This window comes from Amborella trichopoda, chromosome 10 (genome assembly GCF_054954075.1).
Source record: "Amborella trichopoda isolate Santa Cruz 75 chromosome 10, AtrichopodaSantaCruz75HAP2 v2.0, whole genome shotgun sequence".
In the NCBI taxonomy this organism is placed as follows: Eukaryota; Viridiplantae; Streptophyta; class Magnoliopsida; order Amborellales; family Amborellaceae; genus Amborella; species Amborella trichopoda.
In genome coordinates, this window is record NC_142345.1 from 4,830,597 (window position 1) to 4,844,920 (window position 14,324).

General features: G+C 36.6%; 1 protein-coding gene across 14 annotated transcripts in view; it reads right to left on the bottom strand.

The window, feature by feature from the left end:
* Positions 1-2,440: 2,440 nt before the first annotated feature.
* The window catches only part of HYP1 (hyperosmolality-gated Ca2+ permeable channel 2.3), a 77,783-nt gene continuing 65,899 nt past the window's right edge, over positions 2,441-14,324 (bottom strand). For all 14 annotated transcript variants that reach the window (XR_016043396.1, XR_016043395.1, XR_016043397.1 and 11 more), the window contains 2 exons: positions 4,488-4,721; positions 2,441-3,390 (listed from right to left, as the gene is read on the bottom strand). Coding sequence is in view for 11 of the 14 variants with exons in the window: in XM_006844762.4 (XP_006844825.1) it covers positions 3,229-3,390; positions 4,488-4,721 (396 nt within the window). In the remaining 3 variants the exon portion in view is untranslated. The remainder of the gene's footprint in view (positions 3,391-4,487; positions 4,722-14,324) is intronic.

The following is a 14,324-nucleotide window of genomic DNA, read 5'->3' on the forward strand; positions in this document are numbered from 1 at the left end:
TTACTCTATCTTGCTTGATGATTTAGTTTTCTTTTTTTCGTTACTCGATTCTGTCTGTTTCGTAGACCTGTTGATTTCTTGTTATGCGCGATTACTCTGTTCAAAGCATCAGTTTCTGAGGATCGCTAATTTGCATCGGCTCAAGTTTCTTATGTCCCTGCTTTGTTTTTAAGGCCTACCTTCAGTTGTCTAAACTCAAGCTGCTCTCTGAACTCATCTTGAGTTTGAGGGGGAATGTGGAAATTATAGCAACCTGCACTTATTGTCTTAAGGCTCAAATATACAGAATCCTCACACTATCATCATTACATTTTCTTTAAAAAATCCATTTGCAACATCTGGGTTCAGAGCTCGGTGGAAGATCTACCAATTTCCAAGTTTTATTCGTAATTATTGAATACATTTCACTATCTACAGCTTCTCCCAAAAAAGTTACATCTGGTGATGCCAATGCTTCACTTAATGATGTAGGATCTTCCTCCACATTTGAGACTATTTGTATTGAATGCAATGTCATATTTTAATTAGCCTCAACTAGATAAATATAAAAATCTGGTCCAAAGTTATGAGATGGTTCACATCTAATTCTTTTATTTTTTTCTTGATTCTATTTTCTCATCATTATTGTTTTCTATATATTCTTCATTAACATTTTGATCAATCTAATGATTATCTCCACTTGGTATACTATTTGTTTTATTTAATTTACTTTTACAAGTGAGATTTTCAAAAAAGTCAACTCTCTAAAGTTCACTATTGTTGATAGAAATTAGATTCAAACATCTATTTGCTTTACTATATAGTGAATACCCTACAAACTCACATAGTGGTTCTAGGACCTATATTATGCAACCCCATACTTTAATAAAGTTCATAGAAGGTTTTTCTGTTAAACCAAAGTTCATAAAGGGGCTTTATCACTCTTTTAAAATGGAATTCTATTTCAAATAAAGCATGCTGACAATAGAGCTTCTCCTCATAAACTTAATAGAAAAGAAGATGAAATTAGCATATCATTTATCATTTCTACCAAAGTTCTATTTTTCCCTTTTGCTAATCAATTTTGTCGAGAGGTATAAAGAGCAGTCACTTGATAAATTATATAATTATTTTCACAAAATTTACTGAAATCGTTTGATAAATACTTATCACCCCTATTACTTCTTAAAATTTTAAATTTCTTACTAAGTTGACTTTTCACTTCTACTTTAAAACTTTAAATTTTTCAAAAGACTCATCTTTATATCTAAGCAAATAAAAATAAAGCATATCTTGAAAAATATCAATAAATGCAATAAAATAATTTTTTCGACCTCTAGTTAAAATATTTTTTAAATCACACATACACATATATGGGAGTGTCTACAAAGAAACCATTTATTTTTTGTATATGGAGATCACAATCATCATATTCAAACTCTCAGATTGCTTCATCCTCCATAGAATTAGATACATGAACATCCTTCAATACATTCAGCAATTCACATATTTGTTTAGCAGCAATGTTTGGAATTGTAAAGGCAATCGACATTAATGTTGTGCTTCCGCTCCATTCGCACTCGCATTCATGCCAATGTTAGACTGGAATTTTTCTGCTGACTAATTTAAGCTTCTGGTCAATGCAATTGGATCCTTTCTGCTCCTTAAGTTCCCTTCACTAAATATATTCATTTAGGGCAATCTTGAACTTAAGCTCAAACAACCCTCTTTTAGCTTTTCTTCTCAACCTTTTGTCTGTTGGGTCTGTTGGGATTGTCTACAAAAAGACCATTTTATCGATTTGTATATGGAAGTCAAAATTATTCCCACTCATTAAATGTGAAATTGGATAGCTTGGGATGAATTACAACTCACGCAGTCCGACAATTTTTTTTGGAACTTTGTGTCTATTTAATGACACTCTTACAACCAACCACCCATTTTGAAATTTAAGAGACGAGAATGATTATGAGCTCCATATACAAAAAAAATAAATGGTCCTTTGTAAGCAATCCCTTCTCTTTTAACCTCCCTTTTGATTTATCTCGATACCTCACACCAATGCTCTTCTTTTTGCTCTTTAGTTTTTTATGCAAATTTGTTAAAAGAAAGCTTTCTTTACTTCCCTTGCTATATAGAAGTTATATACGTCCCCCCAATCCAGCTGTCCAATTTGGATTAAGTGAGCCATTGAATGTTTGATCTAAATCCGACGCCTCAAAGTACTTTTATTTTTAATTTTTTCTACAAATCAAATGACTATGAAATTTGGTACATGCTAGAATCACTATGCAGTGCACTTAAAAAAATATAAACACTTAAAAAAATATAAAAAACATTCCCAATAAAATAAAAATGACCAAAATACCCCGAAAACTTTTAAGGGTATTTTGGTCATTTTATTTTATCAAAACTATTTTTTTTATATTTCTTTGAAGGTGAGAGTTTAAGAAAAGAGTGGTTAGTGTCAACATATTTGTTTAAAAAAATAAAAAATAAAATAGTGTACATGACATTGTAATTGGATCCATCTTAATCGTTCATTCAGATCGGAATGCTGAATAAAAAGAGTATATATCTTCTATACAGTAGGGGAAATATAAAAAGCTTACACCTTACCTCTGCTCTCATATTCTTGGCATTCTATTTCTTTTGCAGGCTTCTCATGAGCTTCCTCAGAATCACGACTGAAGATCGCTAAGGACTCAACTCGCACACCTCCATGAAACACATCAATGGAAACCTGAAATCACACAACATTTATGCCAAGGCCTAGAGCCATGCATAGGCAGGCCAGTAGACAACAACCAAGGCAAAGCAGGCAGCTGAGCTGATCCAGCCTCTCAAAAGGCGGCCTTCAATCTTCCATTCCAAAAAACCATGTTAGAAGATTTCAAAACTACTTTCAGTTGTATGATGTAAACACATGCTGGCACTCACTAAACTAAACAAATATAGTGTACAACACCCCATAGTCAGGCCAGTAGACAACAACTAAGGCAAAGCAGGCAGCTGAGCTGATCCAGCCTCTCAAAAGACGGCCCTCAATCTTCCACTCCAACAAACTATATCAGAAGATTTCAAAACTACTTTCAGTTGTATGATGTAAACACATGCTGGCACTCACTAAAATAAACAAATATAGTGTACAACACCCCATACAGCAAAGTAACCCCTCCTACTCTTAAGAGTTTTTTTCTCTTTTTCTTTTGATATGTAACAGTTTTATAGCAGTGTTTAGAGGTACTCTCAGACTTCCACGGAGTGAAGAAGCGGTGTTGTATTCCCATGTTCGCTTTTAGAGAACTGGATTGGTAGAAGAGCTGGATCACGATATGCATTTACCAACTTATTGTAAAATTGATCCATTTCCATGTTCTTTTCATCTTCACGATCCCTTGTTATCAAACTCTGTCCAAACAAATCCACATGACGTAAGAAATCCTCATTATGCCAATGTGATTCGTAGTTAAGGTTAAACAGTGGCAACAATATCATCGTGCAATAAAACGCTACTGCCCATCGATATTCACATTCACTTTGGAGGGTTTTTTGTTTTGGCTGTTTTGACCGATATATGGGGAAAAGGAAGTGTTTCAGCTGTTTTGACCGATTTACGGGAAGTCTTTGGGTCTATTTGTAAAAATAAAAGATTTAATTGGGCATTTTTTTAACTATATATATACACACACACGCACCATAGTATATTTGCTAACCTCTGAATATTATGGATGTATTTTTCCAAAATGTTTAATAATTTAGAGCCTTAACAACAAATTATGAATCTTTTCAGGGTATATTTGAAAAAACAAATGGTTTTCTTACCATACCGGTGGTATGATTTTCTTTTATTTGTTTGAAGGGCTACAGCCAAAACTTTGGCTGAATCAGCTTAAGCCAAGTGAATCTGATGGCAATGCTACCTATGTTTGACTGAGAATATGTTTGCACAAGTCTCGCTACCTAATGATGTTTTGCATACTGGTGGGTGTTCGGCCATGATTAGGGTCATAGGGTTCATAAGTACATCTATGATCTAATTACATGAGTCCTTTTAACTAAATTGGAAATGCCCAGTAATGTGTCGGAACAGCTGGTGATTCCCCCCCCCCCCCCGCAAAAAAAGGAAAAAAAAAAAAAATGAGTTGTTTGGTTTTGAATAAAGGATGCAATGATTCACCCAGTGTTCAAAAGTTTTAAGTTACATGAAGGACTTCGGATTATAGTTAAACATTCTACAACTGTGAAGGAATTCATGGGCAAAGACTGGAACAACAGGTAGCCTTTTCATAATGTCTATCAGAAAATTTTACAAACTAGCCAATGATTTAATCTCTTCTTCATATAATAATGATGAAGGAGGATCATCAGAAGTTTTCAACACCACAAATGGTTTCTTGAATTAAAAAAGATTTCAGTTCCAAAGTAACTGTGTCCTAATATTAGATAGAAAATGAGTAGGCATATGGAAAGATAAATTAAAATAAGCATGAATATCAAGGACACACCTCAACAGAATATGCACGGAAAATTGGCAAGAAGCGTTTCCTGCAATATTCATTGAACAGAAGTGTGAGCACAGGAAGAGGCACTGTCAAACTTGATGCAAGTGGAATCTTCTTCAGCCCAAATATACCCACTGCAATTACTTGCATTACGAACAAAGAAAATATTGTGCAGTTATGCACAATAGGCCAAAACTTTCCTCCAGTCTCGAACTTGGGTGAATAAACATTCAACAACTGCAATGTCAATTTAAAAAGATCACTAGGTTAGTAATCTTGCCACACACAAAAAAAAAATATCCGTCAGTAGGCACGATATATAAAATATTAAATTATAAACCTGATATATATAGTTATGTTGAAAATTAATTGGGAAGCTAAAACTAAAGCATCCTTAAGATGGATCCCTCAGGAAAAAGGGAACACCAGGGAAGCAACACCTCATTTTTTTTTCTTTTCCAAGTGATATTGTTTGTGTTGTAAGTGCTACTCTCATCATATATTTGAAGTTAATTTTACAAGCATCTGCAGGAAGAAGGTGTGGACTGCATTAAACACCCCAAGAAAATTAGATCCTTAGGTTTGACACAAAAATGATGCCAACACTTAGCATTGATAATTGATTAGCCATAGAAACCACAGATTACAAGACAGGGAACTGTCATAACTCATAAATGAAGATGAATCGAAAAAGCAACAACCTTTTCATTTACATGACGAGTAATTCCTTCATTAAAGTATTTATAATGCAACTTTCCCGGGACCAATCCTTTTGGAGTCTTCCATGATACCATGGCATAATATAAGCCTGAGTCAGCTGTCGAGCATCTTTGGATCCATGGAAGGAAGGCCTTTATGATGCCATGGCATAAAAAACACCTGAGTTTATGATGTCAACCATCTTCAGATTCATGGAAATGAGCTCCTCATCAAAACATACTTAGTGGTAGTGTTAGAAAACTCAGGTGAGTCCACTCGTGCTCGGCAACCTGCCCAACCCCGAACCATACACATGGAACAGGCCAAATCTGGCCAGTTCCCATTATTTTATTATTTTTCTGGTCGGACTCGGCCTGCTTACTGGATTTGCATCTCCACCAAACCAAGAAAAGGCAACATGTTCATAGAAGCACAAGAATGAGAGAGAGATCACATGGGACTCTATATTTGCTATTCCACCGCACCATCTTTCAGTATTCATTCTATGCCACACCCAAGATATAAAATTTGAAGTCCTTAAAAATAGTGTGTTCATTATCTATATATACATGCATATACACTGATAAAAAGCTTTTCAACTGATATTTCTAGTTTGTGAGAATCCAGTATTATAGTGAATATATCTAGATGTTATTTGACACAGTCAGGTATCGCGATTATGTGTTCAATACGTTTGTGAATTCAGATATCGCAATTATGTGTCCAATAGGTTTGTGAATTTAGATATCACAATTATGTGTTCAATAGGTTCGTGAAGGGTCAGATAATCCCAACCCTTCACTTTTTTTTTTCCCAAAAGGATATAACAAAATACTTATAGATATTTTAGATTTATGAAATTCAATATGTATAGCTATGGATATGTTAAAATTATAAAATTCAATATTGAGAATAGGAGGTTTCAAATTCGGCATCGAAAGATTGGATTTAAGACTCTTTCCATTTTAGAAGATATGCCTATTAGCCAAATTTTAGATGGTATAAATGTATGGGTATTGAGAGAGAGAGAGGTCTGCTTCATATCCCATTATTCTTTACATTTTGGCTTAGAAGAGAGAGAAGTTGCCAAACATGCCAGTTGTCTGTGTTGGGTCCACTCCGTATGTGCTTGACACGACTCATCATGCGACAAGCAAACTGGGACCCAAGGGTGTGTCTAGTTAACGCAATCAAAAGCAAGGTCTCAAAAAATGGCCCACCTAGTGCCTAGGTGACAGCCTAAGTGCTAAGAGGCCACAAGCCGCCTCACCTAGGCACGGGCGGGCCTTTCAAAGCAGAAGTTCCTGGGTGCCAGCCCATGCGGATAAGGCGGGCACCCAGGAACTGCCACAAAAATGGCGGAAAATAAACTCTTGTGGGGGGGGGGGACATTTTGGGTCATTTTGACCCATGAAAAGGGGAAAGGGGATATTCTACCCCCCAAAATTTTAAATACTCTTCTTATGCCCTAGAAACACCAAAATCGATCGATTTTGTAATTTGTTTCAAACGAGAAAATTTTAAGCAGTGTTTCAAAAAGCGCTAGGCGGCACCTAGGTGGTCGGGGGGATCCAAGCTGCCCAATGCCTAGGTGGGTGCCCAAAACCTGGGCAGGCCAGTAAAAGAAAATTTTTTTTTGGGTTTTTCTCTCTCTAAAATAACCTCTAATGGGCTTTAGGTTCATTTGAAACCTAAAACCCACAATTTTGCACCTTTAGTATTAAAAAAAATGACCCAAAAATGGCCTCAACGAGCGGTATTTCCGTCCCTGGGGGGGACGCAAGCTTTGGGCGGCCACCTAAGCGCGTTCCCGCGGGCCTAGGCGAGCGCCCGAGGATACACGCCTAGGCTTGGGCGATGCACCCAGGCCTTCTGGACGGCTTAGGTGGCCGCCCAAGCGCTGGGCGGTCCGCTTTTTGAAACACTGATTTTAATAAGTTCGTAGAATCATCCAAAACCTTACTACTATATCTTATTGGAATCATTTTTGGGTCCAAGTGAGGTTATTAGAAGACTTTTGGGGAAATTTTGAAATCTGAATCATATATATGAAGAATAGAACATCTACTATTTCTTTTCTTTTGTATTGCATCTTTTGTATTGCATCATTCTATATTGGTCATTCGATCTTATTGGAGACTTGGTGTCTAGGAGTATGATTCTATGAAGTATGGACTATGGAGTATGGTGTATCGACACTAAATCACTAATACACGATGGACTTGTTTTCATTTCACTATTTCAGTTATTCAACGAATCAAATTTTCAGGGATTTAAACGTAATGCAACATTCATGCACATGTATTATATAAAAAAGTTAGTACTGTCACTTTTTGCTCATTTTTATTGTTATCTAAGTTTCAAAATGTAATTATTTGTTTTATAATAAATATGTGAATAACAAACTGTTGTAAGTAATTATTGCTTGTAAAATTCTATAATAGTTAAGGCAAAACAAGATTATTCCTAATAAAGGGATTATTGATATATCTACTACTATCCACTGAGCATAACTATTTTCTCCAATCTTAATATTAAACAGAATCTTAAATTGCATGATTATAACACATACTCAAACATATACTTTATTACAAACATATGTTTTGTACAGATGCTTACAGATGCTAATACGAAAAGAGATTAAGAAAGAAAGAGATAAAGCAGAGAAGAGAAGAGAGTATGTTTCAGAGAGAAGAGAAAAGAGTATGTTTCAGAGATAGATCAGACTACGCATAGGTAAAACAAAGAAGGAAAAGGGAAACTTACTGTGTACACAAACAGTAACTGGAAAATAGCTTCCAGTGATGAGGGCAGTATGAGGGTAAATCGTTGATATTACAATCACACATAATTAACAAAGTAAGGTAAGAAAGAACCTGATTATGTCGAGCTATGAGGGCGAGCATAGCTCGAAATTCTTTTTGCTTCTGAAGGTTTTTGGAAGGTAAAGTTTCAGAGAGAAAGGTGTAGGTAGGTAGGTTTGAAGGTAACAGATAGGTAGCAAAGGTAGGTTGCAAGTTGTAGGTACGGTACAGGTAGGTTTGCAGGTTGCAGGTAGGTTGCAGGTAAGTTGCAGGTTGCAGGTAGGTTGCAGGTAAGTTGCAGGTTGCAGGTAGGTTACAGGTAGTTGCAGGTTGCAGGAGGTTGCAGGTTTCAGGAGGTTGCAGGTTTCAGGAGGTTTCAGGTTGGTTGTAGGTTTCAGGAGGTTTCAGGTTGGTTGCAGGGTTTCAGGAGGTTGCAGGTTTCAGGAGGTTTCAGGTAAGGTGAAGGGTAAGAAGGGAATGAGAGACTCTTGAGGCATCTGAGAGAAGAGAGGAGGAGGAGAAGTGAGGACCCTTGAGGGTTCTGAGGAGTAGAAGAAGAGAAGAGGAGAAGTGGAGACCCTGCCGAATGAAGAGGGTCTGCTTCCCTTTTATAGAGAGGAATTCCTTCCTCATGAAGAAAGGAATAAAGGGGAGAGTAGAGAACGACAAACTGGGAAAGTTTTGTCGATGGAAGAGGACAAGAGTAAGTGGAGAGATTGTCGGTATTAGACGACAAGAGAGAGTGAGATAGTGGAGGCATAAAGAGATTCGCCTCAGACAAGAAGAAAAAAATTAAAAAAAAAGAAAAGAAAAGAGCATCTCTGTACAGTGGCACTTTTGGCCGTATTACATTATTGCTACAGTGGAGCACAGTGTTCTTTGTCGGTGATATAACCATTTTTGTCGTATATGTCGGTGATGGAATCTTGGAATAGTCTTTCGTCGTTTATTGCTGATTGCTGTTTGTCTCTTTGTGCTGTCATGGATGACTTTATGGTCTTTGGCTGAATTCTTCTGGATCGTCTTCTTCCGGATCTGTCTCTTCGGGATCTGTTTCTTCTGGCTTAATTGGAGATACCTATTGGAATGGAGTGGAGAGGACAGTACGGTTTCTTCGGAAGATGTTGGTTTTCTTCCGGCTTCAGCAAAAATTTCTTTCATTTGTCTTTCCAGTTCCTCTTTGGATGCATGGGAGTTGGTTTGTAGCATGTTTCGGAGATAGGTTGGAAAGTCAAAAGAGGTGTTTGCAGTATTTGGGTTTTCCTGGTATTTAGGTGCTTTTGGAGGTATTCTCTTTGGAGTGGTTTTGGTGAGATCCATTTGGAAGATATCCCACCATTTAACAGATATGGTTTTTCCCAAACGAGGGATGTAGGTATAATCATTTGTGGTATTGGGTGATATAGTATAATCCCATTTCATAATCCAAGGGATTTGGTACAATGCCATAAAATAGAGGTGAGTGTCAACTGAAGTATCACTATTATTGTATTGTATAAATTGTTCCTGCAACTCCTTGAAAGGAGTAGGTAAAATCAAAGCAGTTGAGCCCCACACAAAATACCAGTTTTGAAACCATGTGGGGAACCTTTCAAAAATAGGCAGCCGGAACTGTAAATACCAGCTGTGTGTATTGTTGGGATTTTGGTAGTAAAAGAATTTGTGCCAGGCTTCTATATACTCGGCATATTTAAAATATTTATAAGAAAACTCTGGGTTTTGTAATTTCTTTCCCTGTGCGGGATTGCAACCCCACTCATCATAAGAAAGAAGTTTCTTTATTTGTACTTTAGAATAAGCTATTATTCTAGTATTTTGTTGGAAGTAGTGGACAACAGAGATGGACCCTGTTTCCATGAGTATGGCTTCATAGTATTCTCGAGTCTTAACCCCATTGATAGGATTAAGATGATTGAGCAAGTATAAGGGTACAAGTTTACTTGGATCCATGTGAACCTGATGTTCATCAATGGTGATATCCATTAAAAAGGCTCTTTCAATATATACAGATCTTGGGATATTTGATGGAGGAACAGATCTTGACTGTGCTGGTGAGTAGGTAGGAGCAGAAGCATGTGCTTCTGGATAAGTTATTTGATGGATTGGAGATTGAGAAGGTGAACGGATATTCAAAGGTGAAGGTTCTCCTTCATAAGGTACTAGAGATTTCATGGGTTGTTTATCCCTGCGAGAATTGCCTCGGGATCCCATATTTAAAGATGAAATATCAGTATTGGTTTGATTCTCTTGAAATAGTTGGAGAGCTAGAGATAATGGAGATTCGTCGTTGGCGTCAGTGTTGCCCCCCTGCAAAAATTCACGGGTCTTCGAATTCTTTACCCGATTTTCTCACCCGTGAATTTTTGCAGGGGGGCAACACTGACGCCAACGACGAATCTCCATTATCTCTTGCTCTCCAACTATTTCAAGAGAATCAAACCAATACTGATATTTCATCTTTAAATATGGGATCCCGAGGCAATTCTCGCAGGGATAAACAACCCATGAAATCTCTAGTACCTTATGAAGGAGAACCTTCACCTTCGAATATCCGTTCACCTTCTCAATCTTCAATCCATCAAATAAATTATCCAGAAGCACATGCTTCTACTCCTACCTACTCACCAGCACAGTCAAAATCTGTTCCTCCATCAAATATCCCAAGATCTGTATATATTGAAAGAGCCTTTTTAATGGATATCACCATTGATGAACATCAGGTTCACATGGATCCAAGTAAACTTGCACCCTTATACTTGCTCAATCATCTTAATCCTATCAATGGGGTTAAGACTCGAGAATACTATGAAGCCATACTCATAGAAACAGGGTCCATCTCTGTTGTCCACTACTTCCAACAAAATACTAGAATAATAGCTTATTCTAAAGTACAAATAAAGAAACTTCTTTCTTATGATGAGTGGGGTTGCAATCCCGTAAAGGGAAAGAAATTACAAAACCCAGAGTTTTCTTATAAATATTCTAAATATGCCGAGTATATAGAAGCCTGGCACAAATTCTTTTACTACCAAAATCCCAACAATACACACAGCTGGTATTTACAGTTCCGGCTGCCTATTTTTGAAAGGTTCCCCACATGGTTTCAAAACTGGTATTTTGTGTGGGGCTCAACTGCTTTGATTTTACCTACTCCTTTCAAGGAGTTGCAGGAACAATTTATACAATACAATAATAGTGATACTTCAGTTGACACTCACCTTTATTTTATGGCATTGTACCAAATCCCTTGGATTATAAAATGGGATTATACTATATCACCCAATACCACAAATGATTATACCTACATCCCTCGTTTGGGAAAAACCATATCTGTTAAATGGTGGGATATCTTCCAAATGGATCTCACCAAAACCACTCCAAAGAGAATACCTCCAAAAGCACCTAAATACCAGGAAAACCCAAATACTGCAAACACCTCTTTTGACTTTCCAACCTATCTCCGAAACATGCTACAAACCAACCCCCATGCATCCAAAGAGGAACTGGAAAGACAAATGAAAGAAATTTTTGCTGAAGCCGGAAGAAAACCAACATCTTCCGAAGAAACCGTACAGTCCTCTCCACTCCATACCAATAGGTATCTCCAATTAAGCCAAAAGGATCCAGAAGAAACAGATCCCGAAGAGATAGATCCGAAAGAAGACGATCCAGAAGAATTCAGCCAAAGACCATAAAGTCATCCATGACAGCACAAAGAGACAAACAGCAATCAGCAATAAACGACGAAAGACTATTCCAAGATTCCATCACCGACATATACGACAAAAATGGTTATATCACCGACAAAGAACACTGTGCTCCACTGTAGCAATAATGTAATACGGCCAAAAGTGCCACTGTAAAGAGATGCTCTTTTCTTTTCTTTTCTTTTAATTTTTTTCTTCTTGTCTGAGGCGAATCTCTTTATGCCTCCACTATCTCACTCTCTCTTGTCGTCTAATACCGACAATCTCTCCACTTACTCTTGTCCTCTTGCACCGACAAAACTTTCCCAGTTTGTCGTTCTCTACTCTCCCCTTTATTCCTTTCTTCATGAGGAAGGAATTCCTCTCTATAAAAGGGAAGCAGACCCTCTTCATTCGGCAGGGTCTCCACTTCTGCTCTTCTCTTCTTCTACTCCTCAGAACCCTCAAGGGTCCTCACTTCTCCTCCTCCTCTCTTCTCTCAGAAGCCTCAAGAGTCTCTCATTCCCTTCTTACCCTTCACCTTACCTGAAACCTCCTGAAACCTGCAACCTCCTGAAACCCTGCAACCAACCTGAAACCTCCTGAAACCTGCAACCAACCTGAAACCTCCTAAAACCTGCAACCTCCTGAAACCTGCAACCTGCAACCTCCTGCAACCTGCAACTACCTGTAACCTACCTGCAACCTGCAACTTACCTGCAACCTACCTGCAACCTGCAACTTACCTGCAACCTACCTGCAACCTTCCTGCAACCTGCAAACCTACCTGTACCGTACCTACAACTTGCAACCTACCTTTGCTACCTATCTGTTACCTTCAAACCTACCTACCTACACCTTTCTCTCTGAAACTTTACCTTCCAAAAACCTTCAGAAGCAATAAGAATTTCGAGCTATCCTCGCCCTCATAGCTCGACATAATCAAGTTCTTTCTTACCTTACTTTGTTAATTATGTGTGATTGTAATATCAAGGATTTACCCTCATACTGCCCTCATCACTGGAAGCTATTTTCCAGTTACTGTTTGTATACACAGTAAGTTTCCCTTTTCTTTCTTTGTTTTACCTATGCTTAGTCTGATCTATCTCTGAAACATACTCTTTTCTCTTCTCTCTGAAACATACTCTCTTCTCTTCTTTGCTTTATCTCTTTCTTTCTTAATCTCTTTTCGTATTAGCATCTGTAAGCATCTGTACAAAACATATGTTTGTAATAAAGTATATGTTTGAGTATGTGTTATAATCATGCAATTTAAGATTCTGTTTAATATTAAGATTGGAGAAAATAGTTATGCTCAGTGGATAGTAGTAGATATATCAATAATCCCTTTATTAGGAATAATCTTGTTTTGCCTTAACTATTATAGAATTTTACAAGCAATAATTACTTACAACAGTTTGTTATTCACATATTTATTATAAAACAAATAATTACATTCTGAAACTTAGATAACAATAAAAATAAGCAAAAAGTGACAGTACTGTAGATCCTGGCGAAAAGTGGTATCAGAGCCATAACAGTAAAATACTGTCAACAAATATTTACACATTGGCCTTATTCAAATAGCCGTAAAACCTTTGACCCGTTTAGGGTTGAACACTTCTGTGCTTGTATGCCTAAGAGATACAAGACACAATATATTCACAGACTCTCTACTTGGCATGGTCGAATCCAGCCTTTGTAGTGGTCCAATATATTTTAATTGTTTTCCTAATTTTTCTGTTTCTTTGACTGACCCAAATATCTTAGATATATTAACAATAAATCTAAAAACACATGGATTCAACATGATCCATGGCTCACAAAACTTGGCCATAGTATATCGAATATACTATAAAGTCATGAATACTTTAAGTCCAAACACTTTAAAACTTGATCAAAAAGACCAAACAATATTGTTTCAAACAAATATAGAAAAATCAAATATGATTGTTCCAAAAACTATAAAATGGTCAGATATTGTCTTACCTCAATCATGGGCATTGCAAAATGCCAACCAACCACAAGAAATTCCTCAACATCATATTCCTAATCAAATAATAGAACATACAGACGGTAATATTGAAATTAAATTTCAACAACCACAAGTACAGGATGATATTAATATTAATAGGAAAAGAAATATTAAAAATAAAATACCAAGTAGAAAATCCTATTCTCATAATCCAAATGTTATTATATTACCACCTCCTACTCAAGCTTCTTCTTCAAATTCAGATATTCAATTTCAAGGAACACAAAGAACCACAGATAATATTGTGATCCCTACATACACATCTAAATCTCATACAACACATACTACTGAACCCAGTATAGAAGAATTACAAGATTTTCATGTATGTACTCTACAAATAGAAGAAGACATTTATGATAATAATCAATATTCGGATGAATATATAGCAGCCTATCTAGCAGCTAAGCTAGAAAGGAAAAAGAGAAAAATAAATAAAGACTTTATCAAAAAAGATTATTTATCAGAAGAAAATAAAAATATAAGAGAATGGTATTTGAAAAAATTTCAACCAAGATTAATAGAATTGATACATAAAAAATATAATAAATTTTTACACAAAGAAAAGTTAAATATAGGATTTTTCCAATGGTTCAAAGAAATGTGTATAGAAAAGAAT